We start from the raw sequence: 26,269 nt of genomic DNA, 5'->3' as shown, positions 1-26,269 counted from the left end.
TGTAATCTATTGAATTTAACTATATTTAAAAATTAGTGAACATCCCTATTATCTTAGATGAAACCAGTTGTGTCGCAAATTCCTCGGCAGAATGCAATAGAATCTGTTTACCCATATTAAAATAGTGAAAAGAAAGAAAATACCACGATTAGTAAGTCAACAAGATATCGAGGATACATCATTATTTATATTTTAAAATAACATACATATAAAATCAGAGGTTGGTGTTAATTTTGAGAGTAAACTAAATGAAAGACCAAATACTTACCATGTTGGGATAGTGTCATAAAGATTTTTTCTTTGGTTTTTCATCGCGATTTACTGTGGGATCACTAACACGAGAATTTTACTGTCATCATGGCATGCGGCTGTCTTTTTACAGACAAATCACATGTTATGATTTTTATGACGGATGTTCTCCAGTCGTCTATTTTAAATGTATAATAAATGTCTGAATTTTCAGTATGAATAAGAACTTTTTACCAACTAACAAAAACAAAGTTTGTGTACTTTATTAACGTTTTTAATTTTGATAACGATTTCCGAAGTGGAAATCGAAACTTCAAATAAACTTAATTTCAAAGTAAAATTGTGGCTTATTCCCAACTAAAATAGTAAATAGCATTAAAACCAAAATAAAATAGTTTCAGAACAATATTTTAATACTTTCATTTTTAAGAGGATGGGTACGTAGTTACTGTTCCAATGCTGTTCAAATGTGATTCAATTTTTTCGAAGCATGAGAAACCTAATAAGTATTTTTGAAAAATTTAAACGCAGAATGGAGGATTACGTTATTAGCGAGGGCCGAAAGTTCCTGAGAACTTCTATAATGTTTATTTTAATAAGTTACAGAGGTGAAAAACTAAGAGAAAATGTAGTGTGATTTTTAATTTCAAATATCTCATTCAAAATAAACTGTTTATTTTAAGGGACTTTCGGCTCTCGGCAGTAATTTAGTCTTTCATTCTGCGTTTAAATTTTTCAAAAATATTTATTGGTTTTTTTCAGGATTCGAAAAAAATGAACACAATGTCCGTGGTAATATTTTCCAAATATATCTTTGTCATGCAACAGTCGAATAGAATATTGTCAACATATTGTCAGTCAGACAGTGACAATTTTAAATATTTTACATGGCATCGGGAATATTTTGAGTTGCTGATTAAATAATATTCATAGTGTATTTTTGATAAATAATTGATTTAAGGCGTGAACTTAATAAAAAGTTATTTATTGATTAATATTTATGGAAGATCCAAGCAGAGAATACACCAGGATATATTCAGTGATCCAAGTATTTTGTTGTTAAAGATCTTCAAAATTGTAAGCGTTTCATAGTAACAATATATTATTAAAAAATCACTTTATCACTTTTCCTCTTTTCTTGATTGATTATTAGTTTTTGTTGTACAGTAGATAAATTATTACAATCACTGAATACATAGTTAGTGAAAAAATTATCGGGTATAATATCACAAGAGAGTGAAAATAAACTGAAAATAATGCGACAGTTTTTCGAAAATTTGTTGTCTGGCAATAGACACGAGAGCCCGCAGGGCTCGAGTGGCTATTGCCCAATGACAACAAATTTGAGTAAAAATGAAGCATTATTTTCTTATTTATTCTTACTGTCGTGTGATATTCGTAAGATTATTTTTTAATACGTATATTATGGATATTTTCTTAAATGTGACAGTTGTCAAAACTAGGAAACTGGTTGCCATTAAACAGAAAAAATCTACTTAAAAAAATTCTATCGGTAATTTTCTACAGTAGATAATTCTCAGTATAATTTTAATCTGATTGGACAGAATTAAACACGTGATCAAATATCTTGCTATACAATTGGAAGTTAAAATCATCAAAAAATAATCATATTAATTATTTGAATTAATAATTAAGGCAATTAATTATAAAAGTTACAGTTATCCAAGAACATTCAAAAGCCATCTTTAAAGTTAATGATGACGTTGTCAAGTCATCTGTTTTCATCTGTATTTGGGTGTCATATGCAGCAGCTTAACTTTTAAACTTAATTACTAGGTAGACTATGCAATTTGCAAGTTATTTAAATTTTTAAGTTTTGCAACTGATTAACTGGTTAACTTCATTATTATTATTTTTTTTTAATTTATACTGACGATTTATGTAATTTTAGTAAATTGAATTGTTATTGTTTTGTTTTCTTGACTTTTTGTAAGCTTTGTCGATAAAATTGTACAGTTTTTCATGACAATATAGTTATTTTCCTAACAAGTGCAGAAAGGCATTCTTTTCCGCACGCGACTGCAGTTTGCCGAACGACGCGAAGCGGGAGTTCGGCAAACAGTCGAGTGCGGAAAAGAGACTTTCTGCAAGAGTTAGGAACAATATTTTTTCTAAAAGTCTTTAAAAAAATTACCAAATCTTAATAAATTAATATGAAAATACATACACAAATTAATTCTCTGACAAGGTTGTCAAAACCAAACTTTCAATATAATTAGTTAGCATGACGACGATCTTGGTTTCCATGACGATGATTCAAAACGACTGTTATTGTCTACCGATTTGACTTTCGAATATTATGTCAAAATAATTTTATTTCATCGAATTGTCGCGTTAATTTAATTAAAACAGGAACACAATAAGATATATTTGAAACAAATTAGTAAATAATATCTAAATTAATATTAATAGTTGAAAGACTGATAAGTTTGTACACAATTGAATGAATAAGGGAAAATGAAAATGTAGTATGTCAAAGTGTGTAAATAATTTTATTTCCTTAGCTGAGCGCTTTCGACATAAACGTCATCATCGGAGCTAATGCTAAAATAAAAAAAGAGATCTTGTAAGAACAAGAAGTACAAAACTCTTTTTTTACTTACGTCAAATACTAAAAAAGTACCGCTACATAGAGGTGTAAAAAAGTGCATCTTAGGAATGTACATTTGATTTTTAAATTTTGAATGCTAACTTAGTCCTCCGTACAACAGCAAACAGCAAAAAAACCGAAAGAAACGGCCACATACACGTTGCACAAAAACATATAAACTTTTTTCATGGTCCGGGTGTCGATATCACCCGTCCATCCTTGGCCTAGTAACAACAGCTGACTGACAAGGTCGGATATTCAAATTTGCTTTTATCAACGCAGAACAGATAAAAGCAGATTTGAATATCCGACCTTGTCAGTCAGCTGTTGTTACTAGGCCAAGGATGGACGGGTGATATCGACACCCGGACTATGAAAAAAGTTTATATGTTTTTGTGCAACGTGTATGTGGCCGTTTCTTTCTGTTTTTTTGCTGTTTGCTGTTGTACGGAGGACTAAGTTAGCATTCAAAATTTAAAAATCAAATGTACATTCCTAAGATGCACTTTTTTACACCTCTATGTAGCGGTACTTTTTTAGTATTTGACGTAAGTAAAAAAAGAGTTTTGTACTTCTTGTTCTTACAAGATCTCTTTTTTTATTTTAGCATTAGCTCCGATGATGACGTTTATATCGAAAGCGCTCAGCTAAGGAAATAAAATTATTTACACACTTTGACATACTACATTTTCATTTTCCCTTATCTAAATATTAGTTTATTGCATGTATTATAATTACTTTAAGGCCATATTAACATATCTAAAGTAACACGCGTGCGGAAAAGTGAAACTTTCTAAACTAAAATGCGTGCGCGAAAGTAGATATTTTTGCACTCTCGTAGAAAAAAGCATATTTCTATTCTATTCTATTCTATAAAGTTTACGTATCCATACCAGAGAGAATTTTACTACACGTAATTTGCCGTGTAAAGACAGAAAACATAGGGATATCCGTAAATATTTGAGAATTATGTACCGATGGCCTTATTAATTTTTTTGTTTCTAACCTGGAATTAGAAAATTTCTAATTTTATAGTTTTAGTATTATAGGTCTGGATCCCGCGTATGAAAAAAAAGTTGATTAATAGCAAGCTGAAAATTTGTTAATAGCTTAAGGGTGTCTAGTCGGACAAACTTTGATATATGGGAACACTGGAACAGGGAAAGTTTTAATTGTGGAACAGATTAAAAATTTGGAACGGTCAGACCACGAAAACGGCACATGTATTTTGTCCGACAGAACAGACTTAAACTCTCCGAACAGAGATTAAACTCTCATGCAAAAATCAGACTGCTATTTATCACCAAATGGACGTTTTAATGAGTGGAACATGTAGAATATGTCAAATGACAGGAATTATGACAGGTTATAAATAGCAGTCTGATTTTTGCATGAGAGTTTAATCTCTGTTCGGAGAGTTTAAGTCTATTCTGTCGGACAAAATAAATGTGCCGTTTTCGTGGTCTGACTGTTCCAAATTTTTAAACTGTTCCACAATTAAAACTACCCCTGTTCCAGTGTTCCCAGATATCAAAGTTTATCCTACTAGACACCCTTAAGCTATTAACAAATTTTCAGCTTGCTATTAATCAACTTTTTTTTCATACGCGGGATCCAGACCTATTAGTAATTTTTGGTAATACATACATAATATGCATTTATAGTTAAATTTTTTTTACTAAATATTTTTTTTTAATTTTTCGATGATCTCACTTAAATTTATTCGTGTAGAATTCAAAAAATTATAAAAAGCTTTAGGTAGATACATTAAATAAATATTGACTGTGTTTGATTATTTTTAAATTATAAAATCTTTATAAAGGGCATCCATAAAGTAACGCATAAATTCATTATTTCGTAAACCGGCGACTTTGAGGAACAATCCCGAAACAGGTCGATTATTATTTTTAAATTACGATTTTTTGGTATATATATTACACTAGTGACATCATCCATTGGGCGTGTTGACGAAATCGATGATTTTTTAAATGAGAATAGTGGTCATGTGTTAGCTCATTTGAAAGGATATTCAATTCTCTATTCAAAAATATAAATATTAACATATTGACCAGGCGAAAACGGCGGGTTCGATGGAAAAAATATTCCCATGAGATTTTTAGCACAATCACATTTTTAATACACCCTAGACAAGCTTCAAGAAGTCGCCCACGAGAAAAGTGGCCCAAATTTTTTTTAACAATTTTTTTTAATCAAATTGCAAAAATTATTACTTTTGGTCTGGACAATTTTTTTAGGTTTTTAAGACCATTCTGGACAAAAAAGTTCTCTTGTAATTTTTCTCTAAAGTTGATGGTTTTCGAGTTATAAACAATTTAAAATTTGAAAAACGCAAAAATTGCCATTTTTAAGACTTAATAACTCGGTTAAAAATTATTATTATGAAAGTTAGAAAGTGACTAAATCAAATATTAAGGCTCCCCCTACATGATCCTGAAGAAATTGTGCCATTAATTTATTACTAAGTTGTTATTTTTAATTATTAACAATAAGCCGTAAGAGCGTATTGACGCGGCTGTAAATGTGAGTGCGAGTAAGATTCCCCATTGGACTGCCGGAATGGCATCTCTCTCGCACTCACCATAGACGGCCGTCTAAGACGTGCTGGCGCTCCTTATTATTACTTAAAAATAACAGCTTAGTAATTAAATTATGACAAAAATTTCTTCAGGATCTTGTAGGGGAGGGGGGGGGGGGGCGGGACTTTGATATAGTTACTTTCTGACTTCCATAGTAATAACTTTTAACCAATTTATTAAGCCTTGAAAATCGCCATTTTTCGTTTTTTTCAATTTTAAATTGTTTATAACTCGAAAACGATCAACTTTAGAGAAAAATTACAAGAGACCTTTTTTTGTCCAGAATGGTGTAAAAAAAACCTAACAAAAATTTGTACGGGCCAAAAATATTAATTTTTGCAATTTGATTAAAAAAAATTGTTAAAAAAGTTGGACCACTTTTCACATGGGCGACTTCTTGAACCTTATTCTGGGATGTCTCACGAATGTGATTATGCAAAAAAATCTCATGGGAATATTTTTTCTAACGAACCCGCCGTTTTCGCCTTTTCTAATAATTATTTCTACAGTGTTCAAAAAATTTTTTAAATTAAATTATTTGAGACAAAAAGAAGAATATAATGTAATTTATTTAATTCAAAATACGTTTTCCTATTGTCAGAAAACTGGAAAAAATGTTTATTTGAGAAATAAATATACTTTTTTACTTGAATTCAATGTTAAAGCTGCCACCCACCTACCTCATGGTAGTTTTAACATACTCGTTTAAGCGAGAACCAATGTTTATTTTTCAAATAAACATTTTTTTTTCAGTTATCTGACAATAGGAAAACGTATTTTGAATAAAATAAATTACATATACAATAAAACCCCGCAAATCCGAACCCCGCTAATCCGAACGTTAGACAAATCCGAACCAACTGAAAGTGAAAAAAATTTAAAAATTCACAACAAAAACTTAAAATACAGAGTAAAACCAGAAAATTGAACAATGTAGGATTAATAGTATTTACTTTGACATCTAAAATTTCTTAAAAATGAATACGTACTTCAAAATATACGTACAGTCAATTAAGTCCAAAAATATTGTCCACACTCTTTCGTGAACATCAAAATCTCAAATCGTGATTTGCTCAAAATCAACGACAACGAAAGCTTTAAATTACCATAATAGTATACTATAATATTATAATAGTATACTTATAGTAGGCTAACTTTCGGATAATCCGAACTTTTCTGAATTTGAAATAATTAGTCCCCCAAATTAGTTCGCATTTGCAGGGTTTTACTGTATTCTTCTTTTTGTATTAAATAATTTAATTAAAAGATTTTTTTGAACACCCTCTATAAATAATTATGTTATAGTTTATATTTTTGAATAGAGAGTTGAATACCCTTTCAAATGAGCTATCACATGACCCTTATTTTCATTTTAAAAAATCATCGATTACGTCATCACGCTTAGATTGATGATCTCAGTAGTATGATAACCTATATATGCCAAAAAATCGCAATTTAAAAATAAAAATCGACCTATTTCGAGATTTTTCTTCAAAGTCGCCGGTTTACGAAATAATGAATTTATGCATTACTTTATAGACGCACATTTTGTAAAAGTTTAAATTTTATTAAGTGTTAATAAGTATACACAAAAATAAAAAATATATATATATTTTTATTTAAAATGATTTATATTTATTATCATTATCATCTCGCATACACAGTATACAAAACACAAATATTACAAAACATATATTTCCTAAAAACTAATCATAGTTTAAAGAATTTAAAAGAAAACAATATATAATACACTTCAAGACTTTTAAACAATTAAAAATTAAACAATCTTTTTCCACATTAAATAAAATCTTGGTTTTCACAATGGACGTATTGTATTTATTGCACATGTATTTACAGTTAAGCAAACACAAAAGTACTCCGTAAGGACAAAAACAATTTAAAAAGAACAATACATGGCCAATAAATCCAAAAAATAACAAATAGAGTAAAAACAATATAAAACTAAAATAATTTTGATCGTATTTTAATAAAAATATTTTCAGTTAGTACAGTTGGTATTTTAAAAAATAAAACAATATTTAAAAATAAAATATAACAAATAATTTTATATATCTTTCAAATTTTATTATTTTGCTGGTAATATTGTTTGCTACTGAGTTACCAGTATGCTTCTATAAACTTTTTATCTCGTGCAAAGAAAAATTAAAATATATCACAGATACACTTTTAGTACCATTGAAGTGAACTAAAGATGTTCAATCGTTAATTTTGATTGTTCAGACTTTTTCTTTATTTTTTTCTTCTTTTTCGTTGTTCTGCTCTTTGTCATTCCAAGGTTGAACTTCGGCTGACCCAAAGATGATAAAAATAATGGCGGCTGCAGTGTAGACACAGGCTGCTACGATAAAAATTATCCTCCAAAGCGATTTATCAGTCTAAAAAGGTAAAGAATAATTCTGATGGTGAGAAAAAAATGAAAGATTAAAATTGTTTAAAATATAATTCTCTCCATTTTGCTTTATGTAGATACAATTATATTGTAAACTACCTCCTCCCTTCTACACTATTTTTTCCATTAACTCGGAAAATATCGACCTCATAAAAATTGTAATAAACAAATTAAAGGAAATCTCATTTGCAACCATTTCAGTTCCTGCCATTTTTGTCGAAAAGTTGAAAATGGCGGATATGTTGAGCAATAAAGGTTCTCCTTTAAAATTAATATGGCGACTAATGTAACGGTAAAATTCATTCGCGATTTTAAATTTACAATACTATTGACCTCCCCTAACGGTTATAATTGTAAAATTTGGGGCAGTTCAATAAAGAGATTTAATTCAATAATAATTATGCTCCCCCTATCAAATATTTTCCCTCTTAACTCGAAACATATTGACCGCAGCTCAATAATGATATTCAATTCAATAGGTAATAATGATTATTATGCTCCTCCTTTCAAATATTTTCCCCCTTAACTTGGAAAATATCGACCGCAGGAAAACAAATATTAACAAAAATTGTAGAAAATCGCCTGTAAAAAAATTGTAAAAGTTAAACCTCAGATTCGCTGACAACATCGTGATTATAGTGATAGTCCACTCGGGTTAGACGAATAACAGGCCTAACCTTGCATTAGGAGCTGCCCCAAATTTTATTTTTCTAATCTTTAGGAGGGCTCAATAGTAGTGTAAATTTAAAATCTCGACTGAATTCCGCAGTTGCGTTGGCCGCCATCTTGATTTTAAACGAGAACAGTTTTTGCTCAATATCTCCGCCATTTTCAACTTTTCGACAAAAAGTATAACAACCAAAATTGTTGAATATGTGATAATCTCTATCCTTTCTATTGTTACAATTTTTCGTGCCGTCGATATTTTCCGAATTAAGGCGGAAAATAGTGACGGTTAGAGCATAATTATTGAATTATCTCGTTTATTATTAGTTGTACGACAAAAATGTTCGTATACAAAAATAGAGAGAATTAAATTCTACACAATTTTGATCTCTTTCTTTTTTTGCTAAAGTTAATATTATTTAAGGTAGTACGTATGCGGTAATGGCGCAAGCGTAAAACCCGGTTGATTTTGTAGCAATAATCGTTTTTGTTCAATTTCTACGCCATTTTCAACTAAAATTGTTCCAAATATAATTTTCTACAATTTCTTGTTAACAATTTTTTTCATGCGGTTGATATTTTCCGAGTTAAGTGGGAAAATAATAAAAAGTGGTGGGGGAGCATAATTACTGAATTGAATCTTGTTTCCGAGCTGCCTCAAATTTTATAATTCTATCCTTTAGGGGAGATCAATAGTAGTGTAAATTTAAAATCTAGACTGAATTCCGCGGTTGCATTAGCCGCCATAATGATTTTAAAGGAGAACGGTTGTTGCTTAATATCTCCGCCATTTTCAACTTTTCGACAAAAACCGTACGAACTAAAATTGTTGAAAACGCAATTTCCTACAATTTTTTTTCCACAATTTTTTTATGCGATCAATATGCTCCGTGTTAAGGGGGAAAATAGTGGAAGCGGAGGGGAAGCATAATTATTGAATTGTCTCATTTATTATTAACTTTCCGACATAATTGTACTTTACCAAAAATAAAGAGAATTATATTTTAAACAATTTTTGAAACTTCCAATGAAACACCAACCAAACTAAGTTCATAAAAGACATAAATAATAACTTACATGCATTAAGTTCACTTAATTTTATTAACTAGCGGGTTTTATTGGTTGAATTTGGCTATATTTGGTTGAATCGATAATTAAGATTTATGTCAGCTAACATATTTTAATATTTCAACAATTTGTTTTTAAATTTTGGACCCTGTTGGGGGGGATTTCCCCATTCCCCCTCGTAGACCCACCACTGGTTCTCTCGAAAATTGTAGTAAATCGTAATTTCAACAATTTCAGTCCTTACACTTTCTGTCGAAAAGTTGAAAATGGCGGAGATATTGAACAAAAACAATTGCTATAAAATCAATCAGGTCTTACGCTCGCACCTTTACCGCATACGTTCTACCTTAAATATTCATTTTATCAAAAAAATTAAAGAAATCAAAATTGTACAAAATTTAATTCTCTTCATTTTTGTATAGGTTCAGATTTGTTGTAAAACTAATAAACGAGATAATTCAATAAATCAATAATTATGCTCTAACCAGGCGCGGCTCTAGAAATTCATAATAGGGGGGGCCAGACCTACCTCAAATACAGTGATGCTACAGCTACCGTTCTTTCGGTAGATCTACTGAATACCTGTCAAATCTACCGATCTACCTAATTGTCCTTTTTTTCTACCGAAAAATCAAAATTATTACAAAATTTTTTTAGCGGATAGATTTGGCAGCAGAGTTTAGTCAATTTTCAAGAATTCTTGAATTGCTTTTACTAGCTTGTGACACAAAGTGCGAATAAGCAGATACGGATTTACCGATATCAATTTTATGACCCGCAGTCCTTTGTCCTTTGTCATCACCAACATTAAAAATTTTTCTCGTTCTCAATTGCTTCAATATCCGACATTGTTTTGTTTTTAAACGATGTTTTTGCCAATAAAACATTCCTTGTAGATTTTAGAGAAAAATGTTTCAAATAAATATTCTAGATCTTAATAGTTTCTAATTTGAAATACATAAACAATTGGAGATAATTGCAAAAAACCCTTATTTTTGCAGGAATTTATAAATGTTAATAACTAATAACTATTATTTATTATAACAAAATTTTTTAACTTGTTTAAACAATTATACAGCTTTCAAATAAGAATATTTGTATTTTGAACGTTAATAGATACACGTGTGGTAAGTTTTTTTAAAAAGTCTACAACAGGAAAAAATATGCAGTTTTATTTTATTATAAATAAATTAATTCCTTATAACAAAACTAAAGCATCCCTAATATTTAGTATTGCGTTAGTTAGACGGCTCTACTCGAGTTACTTTGGATTAAAAAAAATGAAGAAAATTGCTCTATAATACCTAGAAAGCCGAGAAAATACATTTTTTTAAGGTATACCGATTTTGAACTTTGAATGATTTTTATGATGAATGTTGATTATTGATCATTATATGATGATGAATGTAGTTTATTTTTGAATACTGGTACCTAAAGTATAATTTTTTTGCAATGTAATAGCAAAAGAAGCAAAAATGGAATCTACAGAAATTTGACGACTTCCACCGAAAAAATAGGAGCAGTCTCCCGAAATTTTGTCCAAGACCTGTGGCAACACTGCTCAAATATTATATTTTCCAGATTTAGACATACGACTCACACTTACTCTAAGGATAAAATACACTATATAATCCCAGATACCTACGGTATCAAAAGGATCAATGGACAATTCACGACTATTAATCTCACTGGTCGTTCTTTACCATAGAGATTAACCTTTCTACCATCAATGGGTAGGTACGCATGGATTATCTAAATAGTAAAATTCAAATTTTTATATCTTTATTGTACCTACCGCAAATTTGAAACGTGACTTTTCAAGAGGTAAGGTTTATACCCAGTGTAATGTATTTGAATTTTAAGATATTATCATTTCTGTTATTCTTTGAATTGAGAAAAATATTTCCGTTGTTTATGGCTCCGTCGGTATGGGCCATTCCACGAACATACGCCTGTTTTGGATTACTTCGACAACGAATATTTTATTGTGCAACATAAGAAGTACGAAAGTAAATGGCGCTAATAATTATTCCAATAAACAACAATGTAATTTGCAATTTACTTTCGTTCTTCTTATTTTACACAGTAAAATATTCGTTGTCGAATTAATCCAAAACAGGCGTATGTTCGTGGAATAGGGTATACCCAAACAAATGCGGCTTCAATTTATTTTTCAGAAAAGGCTGGTTTTATTAGATTTTACTGCTTCTTTCAATAATTCTTTGGAAGCGGTTGTCGTTTAATTTAGTGGTCTACTGATGCCTTAAAGTTTAAAGTTGACAGAAAAAAAATAATAAATAATAAAAAAATACTTATAGACTAAATACAATAGGGGGGTCTATAGACCCTTTGACCCCCCCCCCTGTATCCGCGCCTGGCTCTAACTGTCACTATTTTTCCCCCATAACTCAGAAAATATCGACCGCACGAAAAAAATTATAATTAACGGAATTATAGAAAATCGCATTTTCAACAATTTCAATTTGTACACTTTTGTCGAAAAGTTGAAAATGGTGGAGATATTAAGCAAAAACGGTTCTCGTTTAAAATCAAGATGGCGGCTAACGCAACGGTCAAATTCAGTCGAGATTTTAAATTTATACTACTACTGACCCCCCCCCCCCCAAAGATATAAAATTTGGGGCAGATCGTAATGCAAGGTCAAATGCTATCCCGACTGGGCTGAGTACATTCGAGGAACTGCAAATTATGGTGGAGTAACTCGCAGGCAGCTCCCAATACGTCGCGTCGCGTCGGCCTAAAAATGAATATGACAAAAAAAAACAATGACAAACACAGGCGACCCAAGACGTATAACTATAAATTGCAGTGAGATAGAATAATTCCAGGAATATGTCTACCTAGGCCAAATTCTGAAACTTGACAAAGAGAACCAAAGTATGGAAATCGCTAGATCATGACTATTATAGCATGGGCAGGATTTGTCAAACTTAAGTTGGATACTTAAGAACCGCAAAATACCTCAAATCTTGAGAAGAAACATCTGGTGCCTTCTGGCTGGTTCCTTCCTAGCATGAACTATGGATTGGGCCGGGCCGAAAAAGGACAAAAAAAAAATTTTTGGGAAATTTTAAAAGGGCTAGTAAAAAAGAGTTGTTTATGGTAGTCCTAATACTGTGTACCAAACATAGGCCGAATTAAATTATTTTTGACCGGGCCCCCGGGGTCCTAAAAAAATTATTTTTTTTGCTTTATTTTTGGGGCGGGCTAGTATCTAAGATATTAATATCAATGCTACTATCTTGTTAAAAAATTTTCATCATGATCTAAAAAGATTTAACCGGCCCCCAGGACTAAAAATATAAGAGAGGGGTAACCAATGCATATTTATTTACTATTTTTGCGCCGTGAACTGTGCAGCTTTTTGCTTGAATCAATATTCGGCACAAAAGGTTTTTATATTGAACTATTATGCACATATTTAACATTATTTCGTATATTCATTTAACCCAGAACTCACCACGATGAGGTTGCTGCACGGTGAGTTCCACTCGCCCACCCTCCTTTGCCCAACATTTTTACTTACTCATCCCTTGAAGCATAGTGTCGAGATTTACTTTCAAATAGTGGCTAATTCTTTCTGGCATCAAGTTTAGCTCGAATATAACCATCTCTAGATTCTTCACCACACACTTTTATTGATGCATCAGTAATTATCTTCACACACCTCTCCACCGATTGAGTATGGCAAGGAAAATTGTCAAACTTTGGAACTTGTTTCACCATGTCCCACAATTATTCTTCGTCTGTTAAATGCTGTATTAGAGGAGGATATGTTACAGTACTATTCATCCAGTCTATGAGATCTATGTAATCTTCTGCATTGAAATTGATTTAGGGATTAAGGATACTATGAAAGCACAATTTTTATATTGGCCTTCCTACATTTTAAAATCCTTCTGAGAGCATCCTCTCTAATACGTTGACGTTAATCTGTTAACATACAAATTTGAATGATTTCCGGGTGCGCAAACTAAGCATTGTCTTAAATAACTTTATTGATAAATTGATGAGACATTATTCGGAAAATCTCTCGAGGGCTGCATTGATTTCCATAGATGCCTGGCACCATATTCCAATTTTTGATGTGTTTTTATCTCAAACCTCATACGTGAATATACTTGTATTACAAACTCAGCTAAAATCTTTAAGCTTTCTCAAGGATCAGTTGTAGCTACATAAACTCTAAGAATGCGGTTAGCTGTCGTGAACCAACGTGTGTGTGCCATCTTCCCTGGACTTTTCTCTGTTAAACTTTGAGAACGTATTCCATCTCCAATTATTGCTTAGGATAGTTTGGACAAATACTATTGATCTGAACTTGGATCATTTTCATTTACAAGAGGCATTTTTCGTAATGCATTTCGAGGCATTTTTTTTAATAACAGGCATTTTTCGTAATTGGAAAGAAGGTATCCAATCGGCTCAGAATATGAATAGAGACCTTTTGTGTGGTCATCTAGTTTTTGCAGCAAATATCGCAAAGGAAGTTCATTAGCGTGCAACGGGCATACACTCCACTGTAATGGTTTATTTACTCGCCATTCTACAATTCGTATGATTCCACCTTCCAGCCCGTATTTATATGTATTTGAACCATCACATCCCATAACACCTAATTTGCTTAGATCTATATTATGGCTTTGTAACTAGTCTAATATTCCTTCGACAATATCTATGACACGAGACTGGCTAAGATCCAAGTACCCAAAATATAAACTACCGGGTCCTTCAATTAAAGCTATATGGTCTTTAGTTTTCATAATTCGTCTCGGCTTTCCGAATACCATGGTTTGATCTTTCCTTTCATCAAAGTGTAGCCCTTCATTATTGACTTGTTTAAATTTTTATTCCCATGCTGGAGTTGCAGTCTGTTTCCCTTAACTCCTCTCCGAATTTTATTTTTGTCGATGACCAGCACTGTATTATCTTTGAAGATTTAGTTTAGATCTTCTAAAACGGCATTTAAAAGCTTAAGTATTTTTCCTGTCTACTGTATTATCTTTCTTTTGCTTAATAATAGAATATGACAACAGAAGCTTTTTTAATAGCCCCAAACATTTTTTTAACAATATAAAAATTCTTAAAAGGCAGGGGGTCCCGGTTAATTACTTTGTAAATCGTCCCAAATTTGCTATAGGATTATATAAATACTAGTTACAACTTTTAGCAACAAGCCTTGTACAAGAATTTAAAAAAAAATTCGACCAAAAAAAAATTTTTTAAGGGCCCGATTAAATATTTTTTAAACTGGCCCAAATTTGGTATAGGATTATATAAATACTAGTCCCAACTTTTGGCAACTAGCCGTGTATAAAAATAAAAAAAAATTTTCGGCCCGGCCTACTATGGATGTCAAGCCTGGAGCCTAACCAAGACAAATATGAATAAACTAGCCATAACAGAAATGCAAATGGAAAGATCAATTTTCGGAATACTGAATAGATAAAAAATGATAAAAAATGATAAAAAATGAATGACTGAGTAAGATTAAAAACAAAAGTCAAGGATATAAAAACATAAATTTTCAAACTAAAATGGAGCTTCGTAGGCACGAAGGTAAATTACCAAGAGGAAGACCACATAAAATATGAGATGGGCAGATGATATATAAAGAATATGTAGCCAGAACAAAGTGGAAGTATGTTGTTCAGGATAGAGATTGATTGAGGGAGTTGGGAGAGGTCTAAGTCTAAACACGGTCGATAGAAGAATTAGAAGAAGATATTATCGTGTATTACCTCAAAGTTAACTCATATATAAGTGTTTTGCATATTCCTGTAATTTTATCGATCCATCTTGTTAGGGATCTTCCTCGTGATCTTCGGCCTTCCACCTTTTCCTGTTTAATGAGTCCATGTTTTCTGTGTTTGCTCTCATAACATGTCCAAAGTATTTTAACTATTAGAGATGAACTTTACTGGAGAAGTCGTCTCACTTTTAGCTCCCTTAAAATTGAATTATTTGTCCTACGGTTAGACCAAGGAATTCGTAACATTCGTCTCTAACAGAACATTTTCAGGCGACTATATCCATATTATCTAACTTGATAATTTCTTGAATGGATTCCTCCATCTATCCGCTGATATTCTATACATTCCTGATGCCAATACTCATAGTTCTTTTTTGTACGCGAAATATTCCATTTGGTCCGTTCGAGATTCCGATAAAATCTTTAGACTTTTAAGCAATTTATATTCCCTTTATATTAATAAAGTGGTTAAGAAAATAGTGTGCCCCTCAGCAAACTATGGTCAACCCTATATCAAACCAACATTAAACATGGTCTTATCAAAGCAGTCCAAAGTCTGTATAATGGAACGACTGCAAAAATTAAAACTGGATCAAGGATGTCTGAGGGACTTAAGGTCACGAAAGGATTGAAGCAGGGTTGTTGTATTTCGTCTACCCTCTTTAAAATGTATCTGGAACAAGCACTCAAGCTGTGGAAAAGAAAATGTAATGGCATGGGAATCCCTCTCACTGACGACACAACACTATACACTTTATGTTTCGCTGATGACCAAATTCTGATTGCTCAGGATCATGACGACCTGAGTTACATGACGCGGAAGCTAATAGAAGAATATAACAAATGGGGTCTTGAAGTCAACATTAAGAAAACTGAAGCCATGTGTATTGGAGGAACAAAGAATTAGACAATGGGGTAGAAATTAAACACTGCGATATATACAAGTACCTGGGCATGAAGATAACTCAAGATGGAACACTCGACGCTGATATAAAAGACAGAAACCTACAGGGTAGGAAAGCCACATCCATGATGAACGGCATTCTGTGGGACCAGACAGTCTCTAAAGCGAACAAACAGCTCATATACAATAGCATACCTACTTAAAAGTATAATCACATATGACAGTGAAGTCTGGCCACTGAAACAAAGAACGGAGAAAATGTTACTATAGTAACAGAAATGGACTTCTGGAGAAGAGCAGCAGGCAAATCAAGAAGAGATCGGATACCAAATGAGAGAATACGAGAAATGATGGGAGTCACACATACAATAGTTATTGATGACATAAAAACAAAACAACTAGTATGGTACGCCCATGTACAGAGAATGCCAGATGACAGGATCCCTAAGCAGATTTTGGCATGGACACCACAAGGGAGAAGAAAAAGAGGAATGCCGAGAAGAAGCTGGAGGGAGGGAATTGAAAAAGAACTAGAGAAAAGAGACATCTCCAGGTCTATGGTTAAACAAAAAAGAATGGCGGTTAGGAGTCGGAAGGCGTCGGAGAACGCTGTAAACCGATAGTAGTAGTAGTTAAGAAAATAATATCGACTTACCTCAGGAACAACCACAAATTGAACAGCTAAGGGAGCTAGAATTGAGCATATATTGGAAGATCCGTTGCCAATACCCATGAGTACTCCTGAGTACTTGGGTGCCAAATCAACAGGATTAATTTGGAATCCTACAAAAGCTGCAGAATTTATACCTACAGCAATGACCAACATGATAATGCTGAGAGTACTTTGGGAGTCTGGAAGAAAACTCAGAACTACTAATGCAATCGCAGGACCAAGTATTCCTACAAAATAAAACATAAGTTAGTACATATATTACAATTAGATACATTGTTTTAAATATTTTCATACAGTGTGTCTGCGTAACTTGAAACCATATGGGAAACTTTTTTAATATCAATTTTACGAAAAAAAGTTATTCTGCATAAAGTGCTCTGCATAGTGTAAAACCTAAGATGCAATTATCAGATATCAAATTTTATCAATAATATACGAGGTATTTCCAAAAGGATCTCGGTGGATTCGTAACTATTTTAATCCCCCATCCTAATTACAGGCCAACTCGTAACTCTGGCGGGCAGTTAATTCTTCGATAACCCACTAACTACCGATGAATTAGTAACTTTTATTTTTAAGTAATGTTGATAATTGAATACCGGTATTCCAGGTATGTACCTGTAAAAATTACTCTCTTTGAAGGTGGTGTAAAAGGTATTCATCATTTATGTATTGTCTCTTGGAAGAGTTACTAGAGAAAATCCAAATAAATTTTGTGAAAATGACTGAAATTCTTGTAACAGATAACAGATTTCGTAATGAGTGCACGTGGGTGTAAGTTATTGGTGGTAAATAATTTTAAATTTCAATTAAAGAAAGTGCTAAAAAGTGGAAACATTTATGGTACTGTTCTGCATCTGATTGCAAGGCAACCTGTTATACCGACGGAATCATATGGCCTGCTATCATACGGCCCCTATTTTCATTTAAAAAAAATCATCGATTGCGTCATCACGCCCAGATGGATGACGTCACTAGTATGATATGTATACCAAAAAATTAGAATTTAAAAATAAAAATCGACTTATTTCGGGATTTATCTCCAGAGACGCCCATTCTCGAGAAAATGAATTTATTCCAACTGAAACGTCCTCACTGTATTTGTTTATAAGCCAAAAAATTGTTTATAACTTTAAAACAGTTCTGAGGCCTCTTAGATAATCCGATTTTAATTCTGTAAAGTGTATTAGACATGTATAGTAGGAAAAATGAAAGAATACCCATGAACGAACATATAAAACACGCTGTATTTTCCTGTCACCATGTCACACAAAAAATTGGCCAGCCCAAGTACATGTAATAATTATTGTTACATGTACTTGCACTGGACAATTTTCTTTGTGACACGGTGACAGGAAAATACAGCGTGTTTTATATGTTCGTTAATGGGTATTCTTTCATTTTTCCGACTGTAGAGAGCCTCCTTATATGTGAAAAAATTAGCAAACTTCTAAATGGTCTACTTTCTGTTCAGAAAGTTTTTAAAAAATTTGAACTTTTTTAAAAAAATTTAGATTGCAAAATTATTATGCAAAATCTATCAGGTCGATTTTAATGAAATTTGGTGGACGATTTAAGTATGTCATAAGGATTTTCTATGCGAATTACGAAGGTTCTAAGTGCAACCAAAGTTGTTGAAAAACACTGAATAAAAAGAGGCTTATTTTGCCCCCTTATTTTGTATTTATTGCTATTTTGCAGAAAGGGTAATAATTTAAGACATTTTTAACTAGTCGTATATCATAAAAAATTCAATTATCTTTATTTTAATTCCCTACGACTTTGCTTCAAAATGAATCGTTTTAAAGTTATAAGAAAAGAATATAGAAAAAAATTAATGTTTTTCGAAATATTTTAATTTTTTTTATTAATGTTCCGGGCATATTTGAGAAGGAGTATAAGTCAATTATTATTATTGAAGTTGTCACCTAACTTTATCTGCAAAAATCCGAATGCCACCTCGCACATCCACAAATAGACGTTTTTTTACAGATCCGCCCTGGTCTATACATATAATATTGTTTCAATCAAAAGAGATTTCAATTTTTGTTATTTTTTATAGGTACATATAATACACAACATGTTTTTAAGCAAACCAAGAACCATTCGCTTACATAACAATATGCTATATGCCCCGTGTTGGCTTAATCCGTTACTGTTCAAATTTATTTCTTACCTTTTAACCTAACAACTATTAAACAATGGTTTCGAATTCACCTGTATATAGTTGCGAGTTGGTCAGGTAGAAAAGTTACGAATTGGCCGGTGTAGGTACATTTTGATTTAAAAAAGTTTGTCATTAAGAGTTACGAGTTGGCACGTGTCCTTCCAAAAATATGAATTTCGCTCAAGAGTAAAATGCCTTTATATTTCACAATATCGAAAATTATCATTGATAAAAGTTGTTTGTAATTAAAAATTATGTTATAATCTGCATTTACACTCTTCTAATTGAAAAAAAAATAAATTTTCCTCAAATTACGGATACCCAACATCAATTTTATTTAAGATAACTCCGTTATTATTAATTTTGCGAATGGCGAATGGATTTAGTGTCCGCAGTCATATAAACCCAAATAAACAACAATAATTTTGCGAAAAAAAGTTATTCTTTATAAAAATGTCTGAATAGTCAAAAAACTAAGATGTAATCATAAGATGTCAATTTTTTTAAATTTTATACGAGGTATGTCAAAAAATATGAATTTCGCTTGAAACATAGTGTTTAATTCTGAACAACTTTTTATAATAACAAATATCAATATTGTAAAAAATAAAGGTACTTTACTCGCGAAATTCACATTTTTTGACATACCTCGTATAAAATTGACAAAATTTAATATCTTATAAGTTTATCTTAGTTGTTAGACTATGCAGAACGTTTTATAAAGATTAAGTTTTTTTCGTAAAATTAACAATAACGGAGCTATCATAAATAAAAATAATGTTGGGTGTTCGTGATTTGAGGAAAATTAAAAAAAAAATTCATCCAGAAGAGTGTAAATGCAGATTATAACATAATTTTTAATTACAAACAACTTTTCTCAATGACAATTTTTGATATTGTGAAATATAAAGGCACTTTACTCTTGAGCGAAATTCATGTTTTTTACATACCTCGTATACTGTTGATAAAATTTGATATCTGATGATTGCGTCTTAGGTTTTAGACTATGCAGAGCACTTTATAAACAATAACTTTTTTCGTAAAATTTATATTAAAAAAGTTTCCCATATGGTTCCAAGTTACGCAGACACACTGTATAATTTATGTATGTTTTACTACATGTTACTAAACAGTTATGACTTCCTCGCCTTCTTTCTTTACTATTTGTTGTCGTTTCGCTTATGTATATTCTTCTTCTTGCTGTGCCTATCCGTGACGAATGTGATGACAAGGCATTATCATCATGGTAATCTTCATCTTATTTGCAGCAGTGCGGAGAAGCTGCACAGATGTTGTGTTCAAACATGTTCTGACGTTCTTTAACCAGGATATTCTTGTAGCTGGACCTCGCTTTCCAAATATTTTTCCTTGTAGGATAGGTTGTAGGAGTTCATATCTGGATTGATTTCGCGTAATGTGTCCAAGTATTTGATGACGGTCAGAGCCTCTCCAGGTTCTTCTTCAGTCTTCTGAAGTCCTCCTAATTTGTGACCGGTCAGTTCACTGGTTTTTAAGTACGATCCAATATAGCCACATGTCAAATGCTTATATGATCATATCATATGTCAAATGTTTCATTTTACTTTTTTTTTCTTACCCAGTCCTCTACGTTCTCCATTTTGCATATCCGTCGTATATCTGTGCTTCTGATTCTCACCCAAAGTGTCTTACTATCAATTTTTCTAAGGGATTTCATGTCTGCCATTTATAGCATTCTTTTTGTTCTCTTTGTGTTAGGTATGTCGTCATTGGTCTTATTACTTTTTTGTAAATTCTGCGTTTTATTTCTTTTCCGATATTATTTATTCCTACACATTGTTTTATTCTGGCATACTGCAGCTATGTTTGTTCTATTCACTTTATCTTCCACTTCTGTTTCGAGATTTCCATGGCTAGACAGTATGATACCGAGATATTTAAACTTCATCACTTCTCTATCATTTGTCTCTACATCTCCAACACACATACCTATTCACTCTAAGAGATTGGTATTGCCTTGTGTGCATGGAATATTATTTGTTTGTTTTTCTTCCGACGCCCGGAAGGGCACTAAGGATTATGAGAAAGAAGAAGAAGTTTTTCTTCCATTTATTTTTTTCATTTTGCTTTCTTATTTTTTATTAGATATCATTTGATCCATGAACACTTTAAACCAGCGATTCCCTAACTGTGGTACGCGTACCACCAGTGGTACGCAAGCAGCCATAGCCCATATAGCACACAACGTCCGATGTACGTCCATATAACGTACATTTAAAGTCCAAACGTCCATGGACCAAAACTGGACGTACTATGTACGTACATTATTCATTCGTATTTGAATCGTCGGTGTGTTAACACGTTTTGTTTTTGTTCTGTTTAGCGGTCGACATACACGAGTGTGTTATTGTTATTTTGTTATTGTTATTGGAGTGAATGAAACTGTAAGTTTTGCACCAGCTTTGTTTAATTTATTTTATGTTTTGTTTATCAACGACCCAGTTAAATATTGCAAATTGACCTTGACCATAACTATGGCAAACTACCAATGTGAGAATTGTTTACATGAATTCCCCGAAAATGACAAATATAATAAGCTTCGTTGTTTTGGGGAATGTCAGCGAAATTTCTGTATGCACTGTTCTGGATTCAACAAGACCATCACCAAAACTCTCCTGGACCCAAAAAATTCAAATCTAAGATTTTTCTGTAAACTATGTGATTCGCTTAGCCTCAGATATTTAAATGAAAAAATAACAAATCTATCAAAAAATCAGATACCTCATGAGAACTTTAATGCCTTAATTCAACTAACTAAAAAATTGACTGATAATTTGCCCGTTTTTATAGAGACATACGATTTATTAACAAAAAAAGATGGCAAATTGGATTACCTTACAAAAAAAATTGACGAGATCCATAAATTAAATAGCCTAATGAATCCTGAACATCTTTTAAAATCGGTACGGCAAATGCAACAAGATATCTTTAATATATCGTCAGTTTTTTTCGGCTGTTCCGATGATACTATTAAGGTTCAAGTTGAAGATTCAAATTCATCCGAGATAAAATTGGGATTACAAAGGCTATCTGAAAACATCAGCGAAATATCTAATCAGATAAGTAATCTTTCCAGCAAACTACCTGCTATACAAACTGAAAAAGAGGTACCTACCTAAAAAAAAGATAGTGTATGTCACTTCAAGCACCCAAACTGAAGGCCCTCAACATTTCCAAACCTGTCCAGAAAGAAAGTCAAAAGTTTCAGAAGATAAGTGTCATTTTGTTGTTATCAGTAACTTAACCGCAGCATACACCCCTATACAAATAGTACACTACATTAAAGAGAGGCTAGGTATCAAGGATTATATTAGATGTTACGCTCTCCCTAAAGACGCCAACACAGCAACTGGTTCCTCATTCAAAATAGGCATAAAATCCAAACCATCTATCGACTTATTATTTAATAAGGAAATTTGGCCACCTGGTGTCAACATTAAATGGTCTATAGAATCACCACACTCTGAACCAAAGACTTCATCTGAAGAAAATATGAATCCGAAGTACATCAGAAGCCAGGTTAGCTTGGAAAACCCAATTACCATTCCAAGCAACAACAAAAATGAAGTTGAAGACACCAATATATTTACAGACAAGCAGGCCATCACAATTTGCAAGTCTCAAGAGCCTTTCCGTTCCCATATCAATTTTGTTAAGAAAGATACTTTGGAACCATCCATAAATTTGGATCCTTTAACACCACCAAGAGTTAGACTAACTAATAACTCGAACAGTCGATATCTTCTTGCAAGATTAAGGGAACCAGACATCTTAAAGGCAATTAAACTACATCTTGCTTTTCTTCACGATCAGCCTGCTTCTGTATTTTATGACGGATATACCAACACCAGCGTGAAACTCTTTTTGGCTTCCGAAGGATTACCTACTAAGACTGAAGAACTACGAAAAGTTCTTCTAGAATTTAACCATGCCTATGGAATTGGTCCAGCTGAAGTGGAAGCTGATCTTGCCGCTTATAGGTCCTATCTAACTTCGGAACGAATTATACACCTACAAAAGTCAAGGGAATGTCACCGAAGTTATTATTCCACTGGCTCTCCAAAGCGAAATTTTTAAACAACACGACGTGTTCTGAGGGACTAGAAACCTCAAATTATTTTAGTGATGACAACTTTGGCATGGTTCTGATTAATATTCGTTCTATAAGAAATAAAACTGATGAATTATTTTTGTTTCTGGAGGAATTAGGATTTCCTCCGATAGTTGCGGTTACAGAGCACTGGCTTGAAGTTAACGAGCCTTTTTTTGTAGAAAAATATACCACAATTGCCAGGTATGATCGTCCAAGTTCGGCTCATGGAGGCACCCTGATTCTCTCTAGAAATAATGATTTTTCTCTGGCAACAAAATATGACTTTTTGTTAAGTGAATTTTTCTTTGAGTTTTCCTTAGTTTATAATAAAAATCTTAATCTTTACATTATTTGCATTTATAGATCACCTGATTCTACCGTGGAACTATTTTTTCAGAACCTGCTAAATTTGTTAGATGACCTGCCTCATAAAAGCAGAAAAATTCTATGCGGTGATTTTAACATTAATTATGCTGCTGCTAGTGCTACCCAAGTGTCCCTGGCAAACATATTTGAATCGTATGGTCTCTCAATGCACGTTGATTCTCCTACAAGGATTACAAAAACTACATCTACCATAATCGATTATATTGTCTCAGATTTCTCACCCCTTGATGTCTGCTCTACAGTTATTAATGCGGGACTATCTGATCATGAAGCAGTGTATACGAAGTTTAACATCTTCAGCAAACCCTCCTCAAAAACCCGACGTTTAGGTAGGATTTTTTCCGCCCGGAATTTTCATAAATTCCAAAATTTATGCTTAACTTCTGAGTGGCAATTTCCTTCTATAGACGTGGACTATAATTTCAGTGTTTTTCTAGATAAGCTTCTCCACATCTTCAATAAGGCATTTCCTTTAATTCCTATTAAGCCAAAACATCGGAAACCTTGGGTTACGAAAGGTATTCGCATATCAGCTAAGAATATGCGTTCACTACTATACATCAAGAAATTTACTACCAATGTTGCTGTCACTGAATATATCATGAAGTACAGGACAACATATCTAAAACTTGTCAGGTCAGCTAAAAAAGCCTATTATCAAAATCGTCTGGGAAGCTCTAAAAGTGTTGCAAAAGAGACTTGGTCTATAATAAACGATCTTCGAAATAAAACTCACACAGCTCAATTATTTTCCCTTCCAAATCCTGAAAGTCTAAACGACTACTTCGTTAATGTGAGTAAAAATATAACATCAACAATTTTGCCGCAACAAGATCCTATTTCCTATCTTCCTAATTCAAGACAGGTCTCGAATTCATTCTTTTTACGACCAGTCGATAACTCTGAACTTATCCAAACAATCAATTGTATCAAAAGCAAATCATCCTGTAGTACTGATGGACTATCTATAAAAATTTTCTCTAATCTCACAGAAAATGTGTTGGAAATCCTCCTCTCACTAATTAATGATTCCTTCGAAAAAGGTAAATTTCCAGAGTGCCTAAAGACAGCCATTATTATTCCTCTTCATAAGGGTGGCGAAAAATCTGATGCCTGCAACTATAGACCTATTGCCTTACTACCGGTACTCTCCAAAATTATTGAGAGACTCATTAAAACTCAACTTATGTCCTTTATCGTTGATAACAACATTTTATCACAAAATCAGTTCGGCTTTTTAACAAATAAATGTACCACTGATGCCATGTTTTCTGTACTACATGAGGTTTACCAAGCACTAAACAATAATCTTTATACTGCCACTGTTTTCTGCGACTATGCCAAAGCTTTTGATTGTGTAAATCACGACATCTTGATTACAAAACTAAATTTCTATGGAATTCGAGGTATTTCTTTGAATTGGTTCCAATCCTACTTGAATAATCGGAAACAACTAGTTAGAGCAAATGATACTGACTCTAGTCTCAAAAACATCGTCTGTGGAGTACCACAAGGTTCAGTATTGGGTCCTATACTGTTCCTTATCTTTATAAATGACATTACTAATTTAAAAATCAATGGGAAAATTTTTCTTTTTGCTGATGATACCAGTATCACTTGGAGCAACTCAACTATTGCATCTCTTCATGAAACTATAACTTCGGATCTACTGACGATAAAGACCTGGTCTGACTCTAATTTACTCTCTTTTAACGTAAATAAAACAGTAGCATTATCCTATAAAGGAGCTCTTCAACCTTTGCCACTTCATAACAGCCAGATCAGTACCGTTGATTCTGTAAAATTTCTTGGTATTTTTTTAGACAGCAACCTCAAATGGTCCCTTCATATCGATTCGTTAAGTAAGAAACTCGCCTCAGCTTGCTATGCAATACGATCTGTCTCAAGGGAACTCAATTTAGCATCTTCTAAAATAACATATTTTTCGTTGTTCGAGTCTCATCTTCGATATGGTCTTCCTTTTTGGGGTTCTAGTACAGCTGCTCAATTTGATGTCATTTTTAGATTGCAAAAAAGAGCAATAAGATATTTGTTTGGCCTCAGAAGATCTACACATTGCAGAAGTTACTTCAGAGATCACGAAATTTTAACACTTCCATCTTTATATATTCTAGAAACGGTTTGTTTAATTCGTAAACACCTTCATGTCTTTCCATCAAGGCCCAATCATCTTTACTCCACCAGAAATTCAATCTTTGATATTTATTTACCGATTCCATCCACTGAGTTAGTAAAGAAATCTATATTATATTCCTCAAAGAAACTGTACAATCATCTTCCGTTACAACTTAAATCTGCAACATCTTTCCCTAAGTTCTGAAAAATGACAAAAGCCTATCTATCCAAAAGACCATATTATTCAATAGAAGAATTTCTTAATGAATAACTAAGAATATTGGGTTCCATGCGCAGTAGCATAAACTTGTCAGTTCCTTATGTTGTACCTAATTTATTTTATTTGTTGTATGTTCAATTTGCAATTTATATATGTTTTGCAATAAATTGTTTTTGTCTTGGCTTTTATATCTTATACTGTACATTGTTGACGATTTATCTAATTTTAGTAAATTGTAGTTGTTATTTGTTATTTATATTATGTTTTTCTTTTGAC

General features: G+C 32.5%; 1 protein-coding gene and 1 long non-coding RNA gene across 5 annotated transcripts in view; both read right to left on the bottom strand.

Moving 5' to 3' along the window:
• Positions 1–2,623: 2,623 nt before the first annotated feature.
• LOC126882027 (uncharacterized) lies at positions 2,624–3,102 on the bottom strand. The gene is made up of 2 exons (XR_007697084.1): positions 2,874–3,102; positions 2,624–2,814 (listed from the first exon to the last, which is right to left on the bottom strand). It is a non-coding gene; the product is annotated as an uncharacterized LOC126882027 (long non-coding RNA).
• Positions 3,103–7,134: 4,032 nt separating this feature from the next.
• The window catches only part of LOC114341662 (putative inorganic phosphate cotransporter), a 125,713-nt gene continuing 106,578 nt past the window's right edge, over positions 7,135–26,269 (bottom strand). For all 4 annotated transcript variants that reach the window (XM_050646794.1, XM_050646791.1, XM_050646793.1 and 1 more), the window contains 2 exons: positions 16,934–17,178; positions 7,135–7,853 (listed from right to left, as the gene is read on the bottom strand). In XM_050646794.1, coding sequence (XP_050502751.1) covers positions 7,695–7,853; positions 16,934–17,178 — 404 coding nt within the window. In that variant the 3' untranslated portion in view covers positions 7,135–7,694. The remainder of the gene's footprint in view (positions 7,854–16,933; positions 17,179–26,269) is intronic.

The sequence above is a fragment of the Diabrotica virgifera genome, chromosome 3 (assembly GCF_917563875.1).
Source record: "Diabrotica virgifera virgifera chromosome 3, PGI_DIABVI_V3a".
Lineage (NCBI taxonomy): Eukaryota > Metazoa > Arthropoda > Insecta > Coleoptera > Chrysomelidae > Diabrotica > Diabrotica virgifera.
The sequence above is the reverse complement of the archived record's forward strand: the minus strand, read 5'-3'. Positions and strand labels throughout refer to the sequence as shown.